At 40.7% G+C, this 22,850-nt stretch overlaps 1 protein-coding gene across 1 annotated transcript in view; it reads left to right on the forward strand.

Annotated features, from left to right (window-relative positions):
- Positions 1–22,850, forward strand: part of Setd2 (SET domain containing 2, histone lysine methyltransferase) — a 98,209-nt gene that overhangs the window by 1,701 nt on the left and 73,658 nt on the right. The window contains exons 2-3 of the mRNA XM_051140722.1: positions 13,018–13,033; positions 15,124–19,433. Of these exons, the coding sequence (XP_050996679.1) occupies positions 13,018–13,033; positions 15,124–19,433 (4,326 nt within the window). The remainder of the gene's footprint in view (positions 1–13,017; positions 13,034–15,123; positions 19,434–22,850) is intronic.

A 22,850-nucleotide genomic window follows, 5' to 3' on the forward strand; every position in this document is an offset into this window, starting at 1 on the left:
AGAACCTTTGCCAAGCTTTTCCATCTTGGTTCAGAAATGTTTGAGTCTTACTTGATTGTTCTTTGGTTTTGTTTGTTTGTTTGTTTGGTTTTTCCAGACAGGGTTTCTCTGTATAGCCCTGGCTGTCCTGGACACACTCTGTGGAGCAGACTGGCCTCGAACTCAGATCCCTCCTAGCTCTGCCTCTCCAGTGCTGACATTAAAGGCGTGGGCCACCACGCCAGTTCCTACTTCGGTAGTGTGACACAAAAGTTATTTTGTTGGAGTTTTGGTTATCTCCACTTAAAAAGCAAAATCCTTATGTTGCCTTTAAAAAAACCAAAATCTTATTGGGAGAATTTTGACTAGTTTTCAACGTAAGAACAGCCTGAGTAGTTTCACCTTGCTTCTTTTTCAGCTTACAGAGAAGCCCTTTAGTGGCCTTCTGACATTTTAATTTAGTCTGTAGTTGGCAGATAATCTTGATACATAGACTACCTCTGCACAGTCTTGCATGTGGTCTTAAAACAAAATCCATCTCTTCTTTGCAGTACTAAACCAGCATGGCTTTATCCTTTCCTGCTATCTTGATTTTGGATTAACATTTTAATTAGAACATTTGGATTTACTGTACAAGCAGCCCAGTAGCAAAATGCTATTACAGATTTTAGGTTTGAAACCTGAAAAACTTCAGAAGGAATTTATATCATTCAATAAATGTTGATTGCATGCTTATCTTGTACAGAGTAACATGCTAGCCCAGGAAGGGCAAAGAACTTTTCAGTGACTTTTTTCAGGTTGCACAGTGAAGTGGAAAACATTTTTTCATAACATTTGGAAAATGGAGAGTCAGAGGTATATCTTTACAATGCAGGGAGGGTGTTCAGCGTTTTTTCAGTCTCAGATTCTGCTTTTCTGTTTCAGATTTTAATAGAGATGAGTAAGTTCTGCCACATGTATTTTTTTCTGCTTATTAACCTGTATAGGTTATAAGATGTTAATACTGGCCGAAAATGTTGGTAGGCATCTTGAACATTATCACCTGTTTTACATATGAAGAAAATAAGGCCTACCCAAGAAATAAAAAGTGAAGAGATAGCTGATGCTGTGGGGAAGTAGTATTTAAACTAGGAAAGGAACACAGCACAAGGTTAAAGAGCCACATTTCAGAGTCAGACGAACCTGCACTTGAACACTAACCTTGAACAAATGAATTTATCTTTGTTGGGTTTTCCCATTCTGGCAATAGTTATCCTAATGGTAGCAACTTGCTGGGGCTTTGGAGGAGATTGACTGATAGGATAAATGAACAGCCCTTGGGTGTGTGTGTGTGTGTGTGTGTGTGTGTGTGTGTGTGTGTGTGTGTGTGTGTGTGTGTGTGTGTTCCTTTTTAGACTTGAGGTAGTTTGAAATGGTTCTTTAAAAAGGAGAAGTTGAGATGAGATGTCTTTGATTACAGCTTGAGTTGGGGTCTGATGGGCTGTTTTGTTCACTCACTCTTAATCAGATGCTCGAGTGTAGGCCTTGCCTTACAGTATAAATAATTGTATTCAGGTGAAATGATTATAGTCATCTGAGTAACTGCATTAGGTGTTCGTTATAGTGCAAGGGTTGGTATTGAGGGCTTAGCACATCCAATGAGAGTCTTCTAGGACCTGTTATATTGAAAGTCCAGTGCTTTGTTGTTGTGGTTGGTTTTTTGTTTTTAAACATAGGCCTATCTTTACTAAAGGTTGGTGACATAGGAGTCATTGGTATAAAAACAAAAGTTTGTCTTCGTGAAGTTTACATCCCAATGAGGCTAGTATACATTATACAGCAAGGCCAAAGGTGAAAATGCATTGGGAACCCTATAGGATAGGGGGATTGCTACTGCTAAAGCAGCACAGTGTAGAGTGCAGGAAGCTGGTAAGCATCTTTGGGAGAGTAAGTTTAGGGAGAGATGCAAAGTGTGTGTGTGTGTGTGTGTGTGTGTACACTGGGTGGATGGTTGAGAGGGGTGGCAGTGCAGTAGCCATTATAACTCAAGTAAAGGTAATAGCTCCAAAGGGCTGAGGCAATAGTATAAGCTCCTCTTAGTGTGGCCGGAATAGAATGAGAAAGAAAGTGATAGTTAATCAGCACTCAGTAGGAGGGGGTGCAGGTTTCACAAAGTTTTGTAGTGCCATTCTAAAAATTTGGCTGAATTTTTTGTATGATTTTGTTTTTTGAGTGGAACCCAGGCTGGCTTTGATGAATTCTTGAGCTCAAATGATCTTTCTGCCTCAGCTTCCTGAGAAGCTGGGACTACATGTCCACCCCACTGTGAGTTTTAATCAGAGAAATGATATGATTTGCTTTCAGCTTCAGAAGGATCATTTGTAGTGTTGCAGAGAGGAACAGAATGGAAGCCTGAAGACTTGTAAAGAAGCTAGTAGTCCAGAAGAGAGTTGCTGGTGGCTAATACCCAGGTAGTATCTGAAACAGATGGATGCCCAATATATGTTGAGGATTAAACTAATATGATTTGTTGACACCTCTGGCATGTGAGCGAAGTTAAAAATGAGTCTAAGGTTTTCAGTCTGAACAGCTCCCCACACTGAGCAAGGGATGATGTAGAAAGAGCAAATTGGGATTAGTAGTTCCTTTTTAGGCATAGTAAATTGGAGATGCTTATTAGACATTTAGGTTGGATTGGTTATGCAAGTCTGGTGTCTGGTGTTCAGTCAGGGGAAAGTTAAACTTGAGATAAATGTGCAGTATACAAAGCCACCAGACTGGATGAGACATCCACTGTAGAAGAATAAAGGCCAAACATTCATCATGGTTTACAGTTTAGATAAAATTTTAGTATGTCGTCATGGCTAGTGTGAATTCCATAGTTCTTGTGCCTTTGCCTCCTAAGTGCTGAGAGTGTGGGTGTGCCACCACACCAAGCAAGGAATGCTCTTTTGAAGTTCACTGTTAAGATTTAGTGTGTTGCTGGGTGTGGTAGTGCACACCTTTAATCCCAGGATTTGGGAGGCAGAGGCAGATAGACCTCTGAGTTCAAGGCCAGCCTGATCTGCAGAGTGAGTCTAGGACAGCCAGGGCCGTTCCACAGAGAAACCCTGATTCGAAAACAACTTCCAGGACAGCCTATCTCAAAAGCAAATGAACCTGTGCTTGGTGGTGCAGGCCTACAATTCCAGCTGTTGGGGAGGCAGAGGCAGGTGGATCTCTGAGTTTGAGGTCAGGAGGGTCTCTGAAAAAAGCAAACCAAAACAAAAAGATTTAGTGTGTAAGACTCTTGTTGCTGTCTGCTTTGAGACAGGGTTTCACTGCCATCTCCTGGAGACCTTCAACTTTGCCTTAGCCTTCAAAGGGCTAGGATGACAAGAGTAAACCATCAATAGGCCTGATGGTACAGACCAGCACTCCTACCTGAGGCAAGAGCATCAAATACACATATTCAAAGCATGGTTGGGTTATTGAGTTGAAGGCAGCCAGCTTTAGCAACTTAGTAAAACCATGTCTTTTTTTTTTTTTTTTTTTTTTGAGACAGGGATTCTCTGTGTAGCCTTGGCTGTCCTGGACTCTGTAGAATAGCCTGGCCTCGAACTCATAGAGATGTATGTCTGTCGCTTGTCTCTGCCTCCCGAGTGCTGGGATTACAGGTGTGTGTCACCAAGCACAGGTTCATTTTGCTTTTGAGATAGGCTGTTCTGGAAGTTGTTATCCTACTACATTGGCCTCGAAGTGCTGGGGCTGGGAGTACAAGCATGTGCTTAGAGAGCTAGTGACAGAAAAACCTGCTGTCCCCTCCAACATCTCAGGCTATAACAGTAAAACATTTTTTGAGACTTTTCCAATCCTTCTGATTAAATTTAACAAATACCTGCCATGGTATAATTTTAGCCAAGATTAAGCAATGATAGAAAATTTGTCATTTGCATTACCTTCCCCTAGTTTGTATGTGTGGATGTGTATGAAAAAGAGTGAGCAATCTCTGTGTCTGTGAGGTGGGCATGTGAGTGCCGTGCTGCATGTGTGGAGGTCAGAGAGCCACTTTGGGCCTTAGTTCTCTCCTTCTAACTTGAGTCCTAGAGACGAAAGTGAGGTGGCAAGCCTTGCTTTCCACATGGTGGGCCATTTTACCAGCCCCTCAATTTTCTTGAATTTTGTTTTGGTTGAGCTGTTAGACATCATGATTATCAGGAGCCTTCTTATTCCCTTAGTGTTTTAATATATGACCTAAGGCATTCTCTTAGACAGCACATTCAGGCAACTTAATATTTATAACCATACCATTTTTTTTAGTCTCTGGTATTTAAAATTTGGAGGTAGTTTATGGCTACCTATATTTGCTAAATATAAATGAAGCATTTTAAAAACAGTTCTGGTAGTCCTTCCCCCACCCCCAATTTTGGTCAGGCCTAGTGGTTACTTAGTGTCTTTTCCAGTTGAGTTAGTAAATTGGTTATTTAAATTGAATTCTAAAGTTGGTCTGAGTCCCGAAAGCTGCCTTTAATTTTAGAGTGCTTTTTCTGTCAAATGCTAACATCTTGCTAGTGAAAATAGCTTTGGGATGATGTGGGTGTTGATAAGAATATACTTGTGCAAACAGGCTGATAGAAGGGCTGCTTACTGGGAACACTGCTGTGAGCTTGCAAGAATTTGGAGAAAGTGGTGGTTTCTGACTATAGCTCTTGCTACTGCCCACTTCCTTGCCAAGTATAGTTTAGACCTTCTCTTTAGGAACAGTTATATAGTGGTCCTAATTTTTTATGAGAAGATGATGTAACTTATATTTGAGTTTTTTGTCTCTTATTTGGCTTCTTGGTAAATAGTTACCCTTGCCGGGCAGTGGTGATGCACGCCTTTAATCCCAGCACAGGCAGAGGCAGGCGGATCGCTGTGAGTTCAAGGCCAGCTTCGTCTACAAAGCCAGCCTAGGACAGCCAAGGCTACACAGAGAAACCCTTTCTTGAAAAACCAAAAATAAATAAATAAATAAAATTATATGCTCTCTGAGTAGCCAGACAGCACCAGGTTTCACACATAAGAAGTAGAACAGATACACACATGGCCGATGCACAAAGGCTTATTTTTAATTCTATTTATTTGGTGTGTGTGTGTGAGCGCCTGTGCTTATGGAGGCCAGGAACGACTTTTGGGGGTCATTCTCGTCTATCATTTGAGTCCCGGGAATTGGGATCAGAATGTTGCTGCGCCCCCCCCCACCCCCCTTTCTCTTTTTTTTCTTGGCTTTTGAGACAGGGTGGGTTTTTCTGCATAGTTCTGTCTTGAAACTTGTTCTGTAGACCAGGCTGGCTCAAACACTACTCTGCTTGCCTCTGCCTCCCACCATGCCTGGCTGGCCTCAATTCATTTTTTTTTGTCTGCTTAAAAACAGGACTGCCATTAATTTATATATACTTATTAGGGCAACTCTATGAATTCTGAAACATAAACTACATACTTTATAGTATTGCTTGTTTGCTGAAAGTAAGTTCAGTTATAGTAAAGAGGTGAAGCTGGGTGTGGTGGCGCACACCTTTAATCCCAGCACTTGGGAGGCAGAGGCAGGTGGATCACTGTGAGTTCCAGGCCTGGGTTCGGTTCTTAGCTCTGGGGGAAAAAAAATGAAACTAGGCCTTGAACCAGTATCAGCTTCCTGGTTTCATATTGTACTTAAGCTATATGGTTACTGTTGCGGAGAGATGGGTATAGAATACAAGAATACTGTTTTTGTCATTTGCTGTGACTCTTATTTCCTAATAAAGATTTTCTAAGAATACAAGTCAAGGTCACATTGTTGTAAGCGTTTCTAAACTTTTGTGGAGAGACAGGGTTTCTCTGTATAGCCTTGGCTGTCCTGGGCTCACTTCGTAGATCAGGCTGGCTTCGAACTCAAGTTTCTAAACTTCTAAGTCTCAATTTCACTATGTGATAAGAAGCAGTGAGTCACCTTGCTACATAAATGTTCAGGCAGAGTCCCTATTGGTCTTTGCTTTGTTACTACTCATGCTTCGCCATTCTCTTACTTCTCTGTCTTATCTCAGTCTGCATTTTGTTGTTTTGCTTGTTTTTTTTTTTTTTTTTTTAATGAGACAGGGCTTCTCTGTGTAGCCTTGACTATCTTGAACTCACTTTGTAGACCAGGCTGGCCTCGAACTCACAGAGATCTGCCTGCCTCTGCCTCCCAAGTGCTGGGATTAAAGGCGTGCTCCATCACCACCGACCAGTCTGCATTTCTTGTGTGTCTAATTTGTGCCAAAATCCCAAGTTTTTTTTATTTTTTGTTTTTGTTTTTGAGAGAGGATTTCTCTGTGTAGCCCTGGCTGTCCTAGACTCACTCTGTAGACCAGGCTGGCCTGGAACTCAGAGATCCGCCAGCCTCTGCCTCCCAAGTGCTGAGATTACAGATGTGTGCCACTGGACCTGGCTCCAAACATACAGGAAATGAGCAACATATGTTTATTTAAGTAGAGGAGACTGGCGTAATCAAAGAATCCTTTTTAATATACATGTCTAACTGTAATCACTAACAGCTCACTTATTAAACACTTTGTGCCAAGTGCTGTGTGTGTTAGACACATTCTCTCTGTAGTAAATACAGTCTTGCTATCAGTTCATGCATCTCTCTGGAGCCTCAATTTTTGGGGAATAATTTAGTTTAGAAAATGTTAGAGTTTATTCAAATTTAGTCTAACCTTTTGTTGCTCGTTTGTTTTCTGAGACAGTTTCTCTGTGTAGCCCTTACTGTCTGGAACTCCCACTTGTGGACCAGGCTGGCTTTGAATTCAGAGATCTGTCTGCCTCTCTGCCTCCCAGTGCTGAGATTAAAGGTTTGTGCCACAGTGCCTGGGTGACCTTTTTATTTATTTATTTATTTTTAAAAGTTTTTTCGTTATGTTTCATTTTTTGTTTCAGAGTCTCCTGTGATCGAGGCTGGTTCCTAACTGCTTTACAGCTGAAGATGACCTTATCTCACTTTCCTGCCTCTGCCCCGTGCTGAGATTACAGGCATGCATTACTGTATCTGAAGTTTTGCTTTTATGAAGTAGGGTCTATACTATGTCCCAGTCTTGGTTTGAACTGGTGATTTTCCCACCTCTTCCTCCTGAGTGCTGGGATTATAGGATGGCCTACATGGTAGTTTTTTGTTTTGTTTTTCGAGACAGGGTTTCTTTGTGTAGCCTTGGCTGTCTTGGACCCACTTTGTAGACCAGGCTGGTCTTGAACTCACAGAGATCCACCTGCCTCTGCTTCCCGAGTGCTGGGATTAAAGGTGTGTGCCACTACTTCTTGGGTGTTACTCTATAATATGTTTTTAAAGATTTATTATGTATAAAGTGTTCTGCCTGCATGTGTGTCTGCCAGCCAGAAGAGGGTACCAGATCTCATTATAGATGTTGTGAACTACCATGGGGTTACTAGGAATTGAACTCAGGACCTCTGGAAGATTTCTTCACCTCTGAGTCATCTCTCCAGCCCCATTATTCTGTACTTTTGAGCGTTTGCCTGTAAGTACCATGTATATATCTGGTACCCACAGAAGCCCTAAGAGACCATCAGATTCTCCAGTATCTAGAGTTACAGTGGGTAAGCTGTAATGTAGGTGCTAGGAACTAATCCTTGAATATGGGATTTTAAAAGCTAATTTGTGGTCCATCATGTGCCTTTGGTCCCAGTACTGGGGAGGCAAAGGCAGGTAAATGTCTGAATTTAAGGCCTGTCTGATCTACACAAGGAGCTCCAGGCTAGCTAGGTCTACACAGTGAGACTCTGTCTCAGAAAGATTACTGGGACTACAGCACAGGGCTTAGATTTTATTTTGAAAATTGACTCTGACTTCATTTGTTTGTAGCCCCTTTTTAAAAATGTTTTTTTGAAATTAATTAATTTATTGTATATGAGTGCCCTTATCTGCATGTGCACCTGCACACCAGAAGAGGGCACCAGATCTCATTATAGATGGTTGTGAGCCACCATGTGGTTTCCAGGAATTGAATTCAGAACCTCTGGAAGAGCAGACACTGCTCTTAACCTCTGAGCCATCTCTCCAGCTATAGCCCCTTCTTCCTTAAAAAAAAGAAAACTTCAACTTCTTTTTCTTCTTCTCCTCCTCCTCCTTCTCCTCCTCATCCTTCTCCTTTAAAATTTTTTTTCATCAGCCAGGTGGTGGTGGCGGCACACCCCTTTAATCCCAGCACTTGGGAGGCAGAGGCAGGCGGATATCTGAATTTGAGGCCAGCTTGGTTTACAAAGTGGTCCAAGACAGCAAGGCTACACAGAGAAACCCTGTCTCGAAAAATAAAACAAAAAACCAAAAACAAACTTTCATCATCATGATCATGTGTGTGAGAAGGGAGGTTATGTAATGTGTGTGTGGGCTTTGACCTATGGCCTGCATATGGTCAAAGGACACCTGTGGAATCACTTCTTTGTGTCCTTTTTTTTTTTAAACCCCCAGACAGGGTTTTTCTGTGTGTAGCGTTGCCTGTACTCGCTTTGTAGACCAGGCTGGCCTCCAGCTCACAGAGATCAGCCTGCCTCTGCCTCCCTGAGTGCTGATATTGCAGGCCTGTGCCACCAGTCTCATCTTTGAGTCCCAGCTCTTAAAGCAAGCACCTTTATCTGCTGTGTCATCATTTTTCAAGACTACCCTCTCCCTAATGTTTTTCAATGATTCTGTAATTCATACCCCCCCGCCCCCGCCAACAGCTGTATTTAGGATTAAAGAATGAAACAAAATACAGAATGGCTTGTATAGTATGGTTACAATACCTAGGAATATCACAGTTTAAATAAAAAACTATACAGATACTCAAATTGTGTTAGAAGGGTTTGTTAGACCAAGATGATAATAGGTTGGATTCTAGATCTTTTCCTTTTGCTAGTTTGTAATTTTATCTTTTTCTTTCCTAATCTATTAATTTTATTTGTCCGTTTTTCTGGACAGGTTTCCCTCTATAGTCCTGGCTGTTCTGGAACTCACTCTGTAGACCAGGCTAGCCTCAAACGCATAAGAGATCTATCTGCCTGCCACTGAAGTGCTGAGACTAAAGGTGTGCACCACCACCACCACCACCACCACCACCTGGCTTCCTATTAGTTGTAGTAGTAGTACTTTTTTCTTTCGTTCTTTGTTTCTTTCTTTCTGAGACAGGGTTTCTCTGTGTAGCCGTGGCTGTCCTGGACTCACTTTGTAGACCAGGCTGGCCTCAGACTCACAGAGATTCACCTGCCTCTGCTTCCCTGAGTGCTGGGAGCTTTGTTTATGTTATATATTTGCCTCAGCTTCATTCTCAACTGAAAAAGAAAATATTTTATGTATATGTGTGTGAAGAAAGTTTTGAATTCTCTGAAACTGGATTTACAGATGTTTATTAGATATACCCATGGGCGCTAGGAGGCGAAGGGTACATTGCTCTTAACTACAGTCATCTTTCCAGCCCAGCCGCTCATTTTATTTTATTTTATTTTTGAGACAAGGTCTGGCTGGCCTGAAGCTTGATATATAGACCAGGCTGGTCTGCAGCTCACACAGATCAACTTGCCTCTGAACGCTGGGATTAAAGGCATTGGGTTTTTTTAAAAAACTTTTTCTTTCTTAGATGTATTTATTTTTATGAGTATGATTATTTTGCTTTCCTGTATGTGTGTGTGTCAGAGTGTGCACCGTTTGCATTTTTGGTGCTCATGGAGGACTGAAGAGGATGTGGGACCCCTGGAATTGAAGCACAGATGGCTGTACACTACACTGGTGCTGGGAGCTGAATCCAGATCTTCTGTACGAGCAACAGATGCTCTGAACTTCTGAGCCATCTCTCTCTCCAGTGCTAGAGTCTTGTTTTGTTTTGTTTTGGTTTTTGGTACAGGGTTTTTCTGTGTAACAGCTCTGGCTGTCCTAGAATTCTTTCCATAGACCAGAGATCACCTGCCTCTGCCTCCTGAGAGTAGGGTTAAAGTCCTGTGCTACCATGCCCAGCAGCAGTAGATTTTTTTAGTTTATTTTTTGAGACACAGTTTTTCTGCTTAACCTTTGATGTTCTGGACTCCTTTGTAGACCAGGCTGGCCTCTAATTCAATAGAGATCTGCCTGCCTCTACCTACCTAAATGCTGGAATTACAAGTATGCACTACAGTGCCCAGCTGCCTTTTTTTTTTTTTTTTAAAGATTTATTTATTTTATGTATATGAGTGCTCTATCTGGATGTACACCTGCATGTCAGAAGAGGGCATCAGGTCACATTATAGATAGCTGTGAGCCACCATGTGGTTGCTGGGAATTGAAGTCAGGACCTGTGGAAGAGCAGTCAGTACCCTTAAGCTCTGAGCCATCTCTCCAGCCCCCCCCCCCCCCTTTTTAAGATAGTATTTCATGTAGCTTTTGGTCTGAGCTTGTTATGTTGCTGAAGATGATTTTGTGAACTCCTGATTTTCCCTACCTCTCTACCTCCAACTCTATAAAGTTTCAAGCACCCTACCAAGTGAGCTAAATCTCTAGCCCTTTTGTTTTGAGACAGTGTTTGCAAAATGATCCAGGCTAGCTTCCAACTCTGTCCTCCTGCCTCAGCTTCTTGAATACTGAGATTGCAGGCTTATCGCTATACCCATCTAGGAAAAACATCCTTCAGCTAACTATGTTGCCATTGATAGTATATGTACCTTTATGCCTGACAAGATTTTAGTTTTTGTTTTTTTGTTTTTCGAGACAAGGTTTCTCTATGTAGCCTTGGCTGTCTTGGACTCGCTGTGTAGACCAAGCTGGCCTTGAACTCACAGCGATCCACCTGCTTCTGCCTTCCAAGTACTGGGATTAAAGACATGCGCCACCATGCTCGGCCTGGCAAGATATTATATATGAGGCATAGTAGTCACCGGAGCATTGATGAAGTACAGCAGTTTTAAATTATATATGGAATTTCAGTGGTTTTTAGGACTCATTGAAAATAAAAACTGTTAGCCAGGTGGTAGCACACAACCTGTAATGCCCAATCCTTGGGAGAGGCCTGGTCTACAAAGCAAGTTCTAGGACAGAGAAACCCTGTCTTGAAAAACCAGAGAAAAAGAAGGGGGCTTGGAGAGATGGCTCAGAGGTTAAGAGCACTGGTGGTTCTTTCAAAGGTCCTGAGTTCAATTCCCAGCAACCACATGTTGCATCACATCCATCTATAATGAGATCTGGTGCCCTCTTCTGGCTGCAGGCATACATGCAGGCAGAACACTATATATAATAAATAATTAAAAAAAATTTTTTTTAATAAGGGAAAATTATCTTTGGTAGTGCTTCAGATCTAATCAATTTATCATTATAGCATATTTTGTCTGGTGGTATTGCAGTAGTATATCTTCTGTGGGTATTGAGTTTAGGGCCATTAACATTTTAGGCAAGCATTCTGACTGGACTATAATCTGTTATTCTGATTTTGAGGCAGGTCTCATGTAGCTCCGGTTGGCCTCCAACTCTCTATGAAACCAAGACTGCCCTTTCCTTATGTTGTTTTGGATAATAAAGCAATGAAGCACCATGCCTGCTCCTTCTCATTCCTTTTAATTTTTTTATTTTGAGTCAGGGCCTACTAAATTGTGCAGATTCTCTAAAAACTATGTAGCCCTTGTAGTTTTTGAACTTGGAATCCTTTTACCTCAGTGTGCTGTGTATCTTAGAGTACTGGCATTGTTCATCACAACTATCCATTACTTTGTTCTAACTAAATCACTATTTAGATCTAAATTTCTCTCCCCCCTTGTTTTTTCCAGACAGGGTTTCTCTGTGTAGCCATGGCTGTCTTGGAACTCATTTTGTAGACCATACTGACATTGAATTCACAGAGATCTGCCTATTGCTGCCTCCCGAGTGCTGGGATTAAAGGCGTGTGTTACCCACCCAGTTTGTACATTTCTCTTAAGGAGTGCTTAAAACATGTTGTGCTTGAGTTGCTACATAGCCCACAGAGCAGTATACTTAAAATACAGGCCCTTGTTATGCCCTCTCTAGTTTCTCTTTTCCCGTGTATGCCTTGGTGTACTAGTATACACCAGCCTTGGTGTTTGATTCTTCTTATGAATCTGTGTGAGTATCTTTGTTACAACATCAAGTGTTGAGATGTATGAGGTAGTTGCACTGTGCTATGGAATGCAGTGAGCAAAAGGACTGATGAATAGTTACTAAATAAAAAAAATAAGTTGCTGGGTAATGGTGAGGCAGCCTTTAATACCAGCACTCAGGAAGCAGAGGCAGGTGGATCTCTGAGTTGGAGGACAGCCAAGGCTACACAGAGAAATCCTGTCTCAAAAAAAAAACAAAAACAAAAACAAAAAAACAAAACCAAATATAATAAGTTGCTTACATATACATACACTATACATGCATAAAATGTGATTTTCATGAGAAACATGTCCACTGCCCCTTATTTTATTTAATTGTTGCCTTCTTATACCTTATACTTAGGTAATAGTGAATAGTTTTTAGTTTACTTGTAGGAACTCTGCCTTTTGCTTGGGATCACTCTGAAGTACATTTGTTAAAAACTAAGCCTCTGTCTTTGGAATCTTTGCATTCCTGGTTGTTTCCCACTTTGCTGCTACACACTATGTATATTTCAGTTCTTATGTTTACTCCTTTATGTTGGAATTACTTTTGTAACCATTGTATTTTGTTAATTATTAGAAAATGTAAGCTCCTGAAGGTCAGGGATACTGCTTACTCTTTGCTTCTAGTAGTTAACATAGTGTTTGCACCGGCTTCATGAAATAGTTGTTACAAAAATGAACTAAGACAATGAAAGAATGAACAGGGTTTATAAGTTATGTTTTTGTTTTTTGTTTTTTGTTTTTGTTTTCCTGAGACAGGCTTTCTCTGTGTAGCCTTGGCTGTCCTGGACTCACTTTGTAGACCAGGCTGGCCTTGAACTCAGAGATCTGCCAGCCTCTGCCTCCCAAATACTGGGATTAAGGCATGCGCTACCACTGCCCAGCTCTAGAAGTATGTTTTAATAAAGTTGCACTTTAAGTATTTATGATTCTTTTTTTATTCTTTTGCATGTTTTCTTGGCTGAATGGGAATAGAGAAGAAGAAAATGAGGTAAGTGTAATTGGACAAGTCATTCAAGAGATAGCCTTTAAATACACTTCAGAATCTAGCTAAGAGCCGAAAGTACTTGAAGTTAACTTATCATTTTTATTGAGAAATGAAGTTAATAGTTTGGCTCAATTTTATTTTTTTGGAGGTATAATAACTCTATATTTATTTTGTTTTTTGAGACAGGGTTTCTCTGTAGCCTTGACTGTTTTTGGACCAGGCTGGCCTTGAACTCACAGAGATCCCCCTGCCTCTGCCTCCCCAAGTGTAAGCCATCACGCCCGGCTCTAGTGAGTTATTTTTAAATAAGAAATTTAGAAAGGCGACAGAAGCTATCATTTCTAGATTCAGAGTCTTATTTGTTTCTATGTATTATTTCCACATAAAATTTACTTTGAAAAGTAGATTCTGTGTCTTAAATATTTGAAAACCATTGCAATATGTATAATGTGTATATGCAATGTAAAAGCTTTAATTTCCTTACTTGAAATTACTATATACTTTTTTTTCTTTTGTTTTGATTTTTTGTTTTTAAAGACAGGATTTCTCAGCCGGGTGTGGTGGCGCACGCCTTTAATCCCAGCACTTGGGAGGCAGAGGCAGGCAGAGCGCTGTGAGTTCGAGGCCAGCCTGCTCTACAAAGCAAGTCCAGCACAGCCAAGGCTACACAGAGAAACCCTGTCTTGAAACACCAAAAAAAAAAAAAAAAAAAAAGGAGGCCATGGTTTCTTTGTAATAGCCTCAAATTCACAGAGATCCGCCTGCCTCTGTCTCCTGAGTGCTGGGATTAAAAGCATGTGCCTCCACAGCAGGTAAGACAGGGTGTTTTTTTGTTTTGTTTTGTTTTTTTAATCTAGCCTCCTGCTTCTGCCTTTGCCTACCCAGTTCTGAAACCAAAGTAATGTGCCACCATGCCCAGCTTTAAAACTGATTTTCAGTTTTACCATATTCAGGAGAAATATTACTCTTTCTCTCCCACCTCCCCAAAATATTACTCTCTTAAATAGCCAAATAAATTAAAGAACACCTATTAGAAAAATGTAGGTGGCATTTATTGTTCTTGTTGTTTTTTTGTTTTGAGATAGGGTTTTTCTATATAACAGCCCTGACTGTCCTGGAACTCAAATCAGAGACCCACCTTCCTCTACCTCCCTAGTGCTAAGGTTAAAGGCATATGCCACCATACCCAGCTATGGCAAGGTTTTAATTTGGACTTGAGCATCTTGCCATTATCCTATATTAGCATATGGATATATAGAGGCTTGGGACATGGATGTGGTGGTGCACATCTTTAATGATGGAAGGCAAAAGCAGACTTATCTCTGTGAATCCCTGGCTAGCCTGGGCTACATAGGGAGACCCTGACTCAGTGTGTATATATGTGCATGCTTGAGTTTGTATGTGTAGATTTTTGTTACTCTTTTAACAACCTAGATTATGCCTTTTAAGTTCTGATCCCCATAATTTCCATTGGTGATTTGTCAGATAAGGAAGACTTCTTGCTTACCTCTTGTTGTTCACATAGAAATATTAAGGGAATAAGCATTGCCAAAGTGAGTGCAGCTGAGGCAGATATAGCAGTAGTGTGCTAAGGCAGAGTAATTTCAATTTCTAGTATGGCAGAAGGCTTGGACCTCTTTTGACTACTTTATCAACAAAGTGAATATTGTAAAAGGCTAATTTGTACTGGGGAGGTCATTAAAATTGCCTGATGCTTGTTAATCCCTGCCTTAAAAGAAAAATGAACTAACAACAAAAGAACAAATAGCTCTCTCTCTCCAAAAAAAAAAAAAAAAAAAAAAAAGTCTTGGTATCATTAGAAAATAAGTGCCAAAGTGGGTAAAAATCTTTAATGTATGAGGGAAAAGAAAATACAGGTAACCATAGAAGCTGGGGATATATAATTAGTCATTCCTTATTCTTTGTACTTTTGATTATGCCTAAAATGTTTCATAATGAACAACTAAATTCCATTTGTAGCATAGTGAAATTTATACTATGGTTGTTTTTCCCTGACAAACATTTTAAATTGTGATAGTGACATTTTGAAAGAAAGTGTTTGTTATAGTAGTAATTGTTTTGTTTTTTTGTAGGCAAAGATTGAAAATGTGCAGAAAACGGGTTTCATCAAAGGACCAATGTTCAAAGGTGTTGCTTCTAGTCGGTTTTTGCCCAAAGGCACGAAGACAAAAGTTAATTTGGAGGAGCAGGGCCGGCAGAAGGTGTCTTTCAGCTTCAGTCTTACAAAGAAAACTTTACAGAATAGGTTTCTCACTGCACTTAGCAGTGAAAAACAAACTGATTCTCCAAACTCCCCAGTTGCATCTCTTCAAGTAGACTCAAACTCTAAAGTTAAAATGGACACAGGAGATACTTTGCCTGCTACAGAAGAATCGTCCCCACCAAAATCAAGAGTAGAGTTGGGTAGAATTCATTTTAAGAAACATCTGCTTCATGTGACGTCCCGGCCACAGGTGGCTGCAACCACAGCAGTAGCTTCTCCCCCTCCTTCTACAACACAGTTACCAGCCGTCATAGCAGAGTCAACTATAGATTCACCACCTTCATCTCCACCTCCACCTCCCCCACCTCCCCAAGCCTCATCACCCTTACCACCAGCACCAACATCAGAGCCAGTGGCCTTGCCTCAACCCCCAGTAACAGTACTAATGACATCACCAGGACCCTTACCAGTAGATGTGGCAGATAGAGTTCAGAAAGAACCACCAGTTAAAATTGTATCTGAATCTTTAGAGGTAGATATGAAGCAGGATATTGTGTCTAATAGTTTGGAAGAACACACAACTCAAAATTTGAAGGAGCAAACAGATAATCCCCTGCAAAAAGAAGATTCCCATATTGGGAAGGAAGAAGTAGTTTCAGATGGCTCTAAGATAAGTGTCAGCTCTAAAAAAGCAAGTTCTAAGAAGAAATCTTCACAATTTGAAGGCACATTTCTTGGTTCAGAATCTGATGAAGATTCTGTACGGACTTCCTCCAGTCAAAGATCACATGATATAAAATCTTCAACAAGCATTGAGAAGGAAAGAGATTTCAAAAAGAGCTCAGTACCTTCAAAAAGTGAAGACTTGGGGAAATCATCAAGATCTAAAACAGAGAGAGATGATAAATACTTCAGCTACTCAAAACTTGAAAGAGATACTCGGTATGTATCGTCCCGATGTCGGTCCGAAAGAGATAGAAGGCGAAGCCGATCTCGTTCTAGATCTGACAGAACCTCTAGAACTAGTTTGTCTTATTCTCGGTCGGAACGATCTCATTATTACGATTCTGATCGGCGCTACCATAGGAGTTCCCCTTATCGTGAGAGGACACGCTATTCTCGGCCGTATATAGATAACAGGGGGAGGGAGAGCTCAGACTCTGAGGAGGAGTATAAGAAGACACACCCAAGGCGCACCTCCTCCCATTCCTACAGAGACTTAAGGACATCTTCATCTTATTCTAAATCTGATCGGGATTGTAAAACTGAGACCTCTTACTTAGAGATGGAGAGAAGAGGAAAGTATTCTTCAAAACTAGAAAGAGAATCCAAAAGGACTTCAGAGCATGAAGCCATAAAAAGATGTTGTTCTCCCCCAACTGAACTGGGATTCCGACGGGGGTCATCCTATTCCAAGCATGACAGCAGTGCTTCCCGTTATAAATCTGCCCTTTCAAAATCTATATCTAAGTCTGATGCATTTAAAAATTCTTTCTGTTGTACAGAATTAAATGAGGAAAGCAAACAATCTCATCCTTTCAGTTTGCAGACTCCTTGTTCAAAAGGTAATGAATTAAGAGCAACTAATAAAATTCCCGAAAGAGAAAAGACTGGGTCTCCATCTCCATCAAATCAATTAAATAATTCACCTACTTTAAAAAAGCTAGGTGAATCCCCTATTAAGCCTGAATTCGTAGGACATGATAGCCATGATAGTATTAAAGAAATGGAGTCGTTATCAAAAGTGAAAAATGATCAGCTAAGAGGTTTTTGTTCTATTGAATTAAATATAAATGGAATTCCAGAGACAGAATCTGATGTGGCAACATTTTGTACTTCTAAAACAGATGCTACTTCATTGACTTCTGATGATAGTGTGACCGGATCAGAGGTATCCCCTTTGATCAAGGCTTGCATGCTTTCATCAAATGGATTTCAGAATATTGGTAGATGCAAAGAAAAGGACTCAGAAGATACTTGTAGGCAGCATAATAAGTCAAAAAGTCCATTTAGGGAAACAGAACCTTTGTTGTCACCACACCATGATAAACTCGTGTCTTTGCCAGTTAAGACTATTGATTATTCTAAAACATTAATTAAAGAACCAGTTGATAAAAGACATTCTTGCTTCAAAACCAAAGATTCAGACAGATACTGTGCTCCAAATGAGAGCTCTGAAGCTGAAGATACTGAACCTTCAGTTATAAAGATTTCTTCAAATAGCTTTATTGATGTGCATTTGGAATCAAAATCAGTCATATGTGATAACAGAGAGCTGGCAGATCAGCACTCAAACTTTGCATGTGATGAGTATAAGCAGAGCATTGGTAGCACTAGTTCAGCTTCGCTTAACCATTTTGATGATTTGTATGAGCCCATAGGGAGTTCAGGTATTGTTTCATCTCTGCAGAGTCTCCCATCAAGAGTAAGATGTGAAGAGAACACATCTCCAGTTATAGATGCAGTGCTGAGTAAAAAAGGCACAGAGTTTTCAAAGTATGCAGGGAAAGAAACAGTAGAAATGGGTAGTGCACTTCCTGATTCAGGAAAAGGATTTTCTTCTTGGGAAAACAGGCATAATAATGTGTTGTCTGGGCAGTCTTTGCAAGAGGCTCAAGAAGAAGGGAATTCCATATTGCACGACAGAAGAGGAAGACCAGAAATCTCCTTAGATGAGGAGGAACGAAGAGGTCATACACATACTTCTGATGATTCAGAAGTTGTATTTTCTTATGATTTGAATTTAACCATGGAAGACAGTGACAGTATCACTTACACCTTAAAATGTGACAGTAGTGGTCATGCTCCAGAAATTGTATCTACTATCCATGAAGATTACTCCGGATCTTCTGCTAGTTCAAGTGATGAAAGTGACTCAGAAGATACAGAGTCTGATGACAGCAGTATTCCGAGAAACCGTCTCCAGTCTGTTGTGGTTGTGCCAAAGAACTCTACTTTGCCCACGGGAGAGACAAGCCCGTGCTCTTCAAGGAGCAGTCAGAGCTACAGACATTATTCCGACCACTGGGAAGATGAAAGATTAGAGTCAAGGAGACATGCATATGAGGAGAAGTTTGAGAGTATGGCAAGTAAAGGGTGTCCTCAAACTGAAAAATGCTTTCTTCATAAAGGAACAGAGAGGAATCTAGAAACTTCTTACTCACAGTTCAGTAGGAAAGTAGGTAATCACCTGCCTGAGACTGCTCACTCTCAAAGTGATAGTGTTGATAGTACAAGTCATGCAGATTTGAAGTCTGACCCTCTAGGCCACCTGGATTCAGAGACCACAGTACGATCTAAGACATCCAGGCCTCAAGAGCTACCAGTTTATTCTTCCGATGATTTTGAAGATACTCCAAATAAGTCTCTGCAACAGATGATTTTCTCTAACAGGCCAGATAGTAGTAGACTAGGAAAAACAGAGCTGAATTTTTCTTCCTCTTGTGACATTTCCTGCATGGATGGCTTGCATTCATCAGAAGAACTCAGAAACTCAGGGTGGGACTTCTCCCAACAAGAAAGGCCCAGTACCACGTACCAACAACCTGACAGCAGCTATGGAGCCTGTGGTGCACACAAGTACCATCAAAGTAGTGAGCATTATGGTGGGACCCATAATTACTGGCAAGGCAATGGGTATTGGGATCCAAGATCAGCAGGTAGACCTCCAGGAACTGGGGTTGCTTATGATCGAATTCAAGGGCAGGTACCAGATTCTCTAACAGATGATCGTGAAGAAGAGGAGAATTGGGATCAACAAAGTGGATCACATCTTTCAAGCCAGTCTAATAAATTTTTCTTCCATCAGAAGGACAAGGGGTCAGTGCAAGCACCTGAAATAAGCAGCAACTCAATTAAGGACCCTTTCATTATGAATGAAAAGAAAGAGTTTTCAAAAATTTTTGAAAAAAATGATATAAAAGAGAGAGGGCCTCCTAAAAAACGAAGGCAAGAGTTGGAGAGTGATTCTGAAAGTGATGGTGAACTACAGGCTAGAAAGAAAGTTAGAGTGGAGCTTGAACAAGGAGAGACATCAGTCTCCCTACACCCCGAGCTGATGGGGCCTTCCTGTGCTATGGATGACTTCAGGGACCCACAGCGGTGGAAGGAGTTTGCCAAGCTGGGGAAGATGCCTTGTTACTTTGATCTTATTGAAGAAAATGTTTATTTAACAGAAAGGTGAGCCTGACATACTTTTTCAATACATTTTTGGTGTTTTGTGGGGGGAAAAATCGCTTTCCAGCAGTTTAGACTGAAATAGGAGTTGAATGATAAAAGTTAGAGTAATAGACTCTATAAGATGCTGTCTTCTATTTAGATTTACTGATAGATTTCTTTCCATTTTCTTCCATCTTAAGAACAAATGGGGGATGGAGGGATGGTTCAGGAGTTAAGAGGACTGGTTTCTCTTCTAAAGGTCCTGAGTTCAGTTTCCAGCACTCATAATGTGGCTCACAGCCATCTGTAACGGGATCTGATTCTCTCTTCTGCTGTTCATGACAACAGAACACTCATGCATAATCATGAACAGAAAATACACAAATAAGTTAATCTTAAAAAAAAAACCAACAAACTGCTCTGTCTTTCACTTAGGGTTACAATATTTTAGGAGCTGGAGAAATAAATGGCTCAGTGGTTAAGAACACTGACTATTCTTCCAGAGGACATGGGTTCAATTCCAACACCTACATGGCAGCTTACAACTGTCTGTAACTGCAGTTCTTCCATAGGATCAGACGTCCTCACACAGACAAATATGCAGGCAAAACACTAATGCACATGAAGTAAAAATTAAAAAAAAAAAAAAAAAAAAAAAAAAGGAAAAATGTTTAGTTCTTCTATAATTCTTTGGTTTTAAAAAGTATAATTTAAAGCCCGGCACTCAGGAAGTAGAGGTAGGTGAGTCTCTGAGTTTGAGGCCATCCTGGTCTACAGAGTGAGTTTCAGCACAGGCAGTGCTACATGGAGAAACCCTGAGGGGGACAACAAATAAGAAAAAAGCATAATTTAACCTGATTTTTTTCCTTCTAATTCATTTTCTTTCATGTGGTTTTAGAAAGTATAATTTAAGCTAGTCTACATTTTAATTCCTTTTTTATGTGACATTGTGACAGAGAAATGAAAGAAAAGTGCCGTGAGCAGACAAGTGATGGTTCAGTGGAAGCACACTCTTCTCCAGAGGACCCAGGTTCAGTTCTCAGCACCTGCATGGTCAGGCTGCCACTCCAGTCCCAGGAAGTCCCATGCCCTCTTCTGGTCTCCTCAGGCACTGCACACATACACTACACAGACATATATACACGCAAATCGTTTATACACATAAAATTAAATAATAAAAAATTTTAAAATGGCAAGTGGTTGTTAGAAACTTTTTTCTTTTCCCTTTTTTCTTTTCTTTGCTTTGTTTTTCAAGATAGAGTGGTGTGTGTGTATGTGTGTAACTCCGGCTGTCCTGTAGACCAGGCTGCCCTCAAAATATCCTCCTGCCTCTGCCTCTGGAATACAGTGATTAAAGGCCTGATACTTTTATCTTTAAAACAAGGGCACATGAAGTACCTTTAAGTACTATAAAACCATAACTACAGCATAGCATAGTAGTTTTTCTTTTCAGTTATCTTAACAAATTCTTTATCATTTATTATCTTATGTACATTGGTGTTTTGCCTGTATGTACTTATGATTGTGTCCGATCCCCTGAAAGATGCTGAGGCATCTTTCCAGCCCCTTAAAAAACAAACAAACAAAAATATACATTCATATACACACACATATACGTGTGTATATATGTAGGATGCATGTGTGTGTGTGTGGGGGTGGGGCAGAGGTGGGGTATTGCATACCCTGGAGCTCCTCATGTGGCTGTGAGCTCCCTGAGGTACGTGTTGGTAATCAAACTCCTGGTCCTCTGGAAGAACAAAAAGTACTCTTAGCTGCTGAGCTGTGTCTCCATCCCCGAAGGTGTTTATTAATGTGTACTCTCCTACTTACCCATTTTCTTTTATGTATAGTTCTCTACTATTTGAGATTCAGTCTAGCTATCATCCTGTAAGCCCTTTGAGAAATTTGTTAAATTTTCCTTTGTACTGTTTTGCATAAGCTAAAGACTTGATTCTATTTATTTTTGTGACAAGGGCTGGCCTTGAACTCCTGATTTTTCTGGAAACTTCCAGTTCCCAAGTTCTAGGACTACAAAGTACATGCCACTATTATTTCTTTTTATTTGATTTTTTGAGACAGGGTTTCTTTGTGTAGCCTTGTCTGTCCTGGACTCACTTTGTAGACCAGCCTGTCTTGGAACTCACATCAATCTACCTGCCTCTGCCTCTGGAGTGCTGGGATTAAAGGTGTGTGCCACCATGCCTGGCCTACTTTCCCACCCCCCACCAAATGCCAGTGTGATTAATATCTTCATCACACATTTATTTCCAAATTATCTTTTCATTGAGAAAGTTTTCCTCCTGAAATCGTTACCTGATTATTATTCTTTAGATTTTTGCATATATATTGTTGTTTTGTTTTGTTTTGTTGAGGCAGGGTTTCTCTGTTTTAGCCCTGACTGTCCTGGACTCACTTTGTAGACTAGTCTGGCCTCTAGTAGAGACCTGCTCACCTCTGCCTCCTTCGTGGGATTACAGACGTGGGCTGCCGCCGCCACCACCGCCACCATCTGACTGTTGCATTTAGTTTTGAGATTATGTCTCACTATATTGTCTGGGCTGGTCTAGAACTTCTTGCATCTTTATCTTCCTGCCTTTGCCTCTTCTTGAGCTAGTGCTACAAGTATTCACCAACATGCTTGGTTCATGTTGTTTTATGGATAAACTTCATTTAAAAAAATATCCAGCCGAGTTAAAAAAAAAAAAAAAATTCAGCCTGGGAGGCAGAGGCAGGTGAATAACTTGTGAGGCTAGCCTGGTCTACAAAGAAGAGTTCCAGGACAGCCAGGACTGTTACACAGAGAAACCTTGTGTCAAAAACAAACAAAAATTTACTTTTAAACAGATGTGTACGAGTATGGTACCACTAAGGGATCCCATTAAAGATTTGGTTGTGTTAAACATACAGACAGTCTCTCTTTCCCCGCTTCCCTCTCTCCCTCCTCCCTGCCCGTCCCCTCCTCCCCATCTCTCACATGTGGAACATTATTCACTAACTCAGGCTGGCCTGGAGCTTGCTAATTAGCCAAGACTGGGGAGAAAAAAAAAGCCTGGTATTTTTGCCTGTGCTGGGATTATAGGCATCTATCTCTGGTTGAATCAAAGCTCTTGGTTAAAATTTTGTTCTGCTCTTTTGAGATAGCATTCTATGTCTACAAAACTTTTTTTTTTTATAATTTATTTTACATGTGTAAGTGTTTTGCCTGTATCCTTGCATGCACACTGCCTGCGTGCTTGGTGCTTTTGGAGGCCAGAAGAAAGTACTGACATCTGTGGCCACCCTGTGAGAGCTGGGAACCGAGCCCGGGTCCTCTGCAAGACCAGCAAGTGCTATTAACAGTTGAACGAGTATCTCCAGCCCCATACAAACTTTAATTTAGCCTTTGCTCTTAACTTCCTGAGCTGTAGCTGAGCTGTTCGTTCTTCATGAGTTCAGATG

The sequence above is a fragment of the Acomys russatus genome, chromosome 32, assembly GCF_903995435.1.
Source record: "Acomys russatus chromosome 32, mAcoRus1.1, whole genome shotgun sequence".
Taxonomy (NCBI): Eukaryota; Metazoa; Chordata; class Mammalia; order Rodentia; family Muridae; genus Acomys; species Acomys russatus.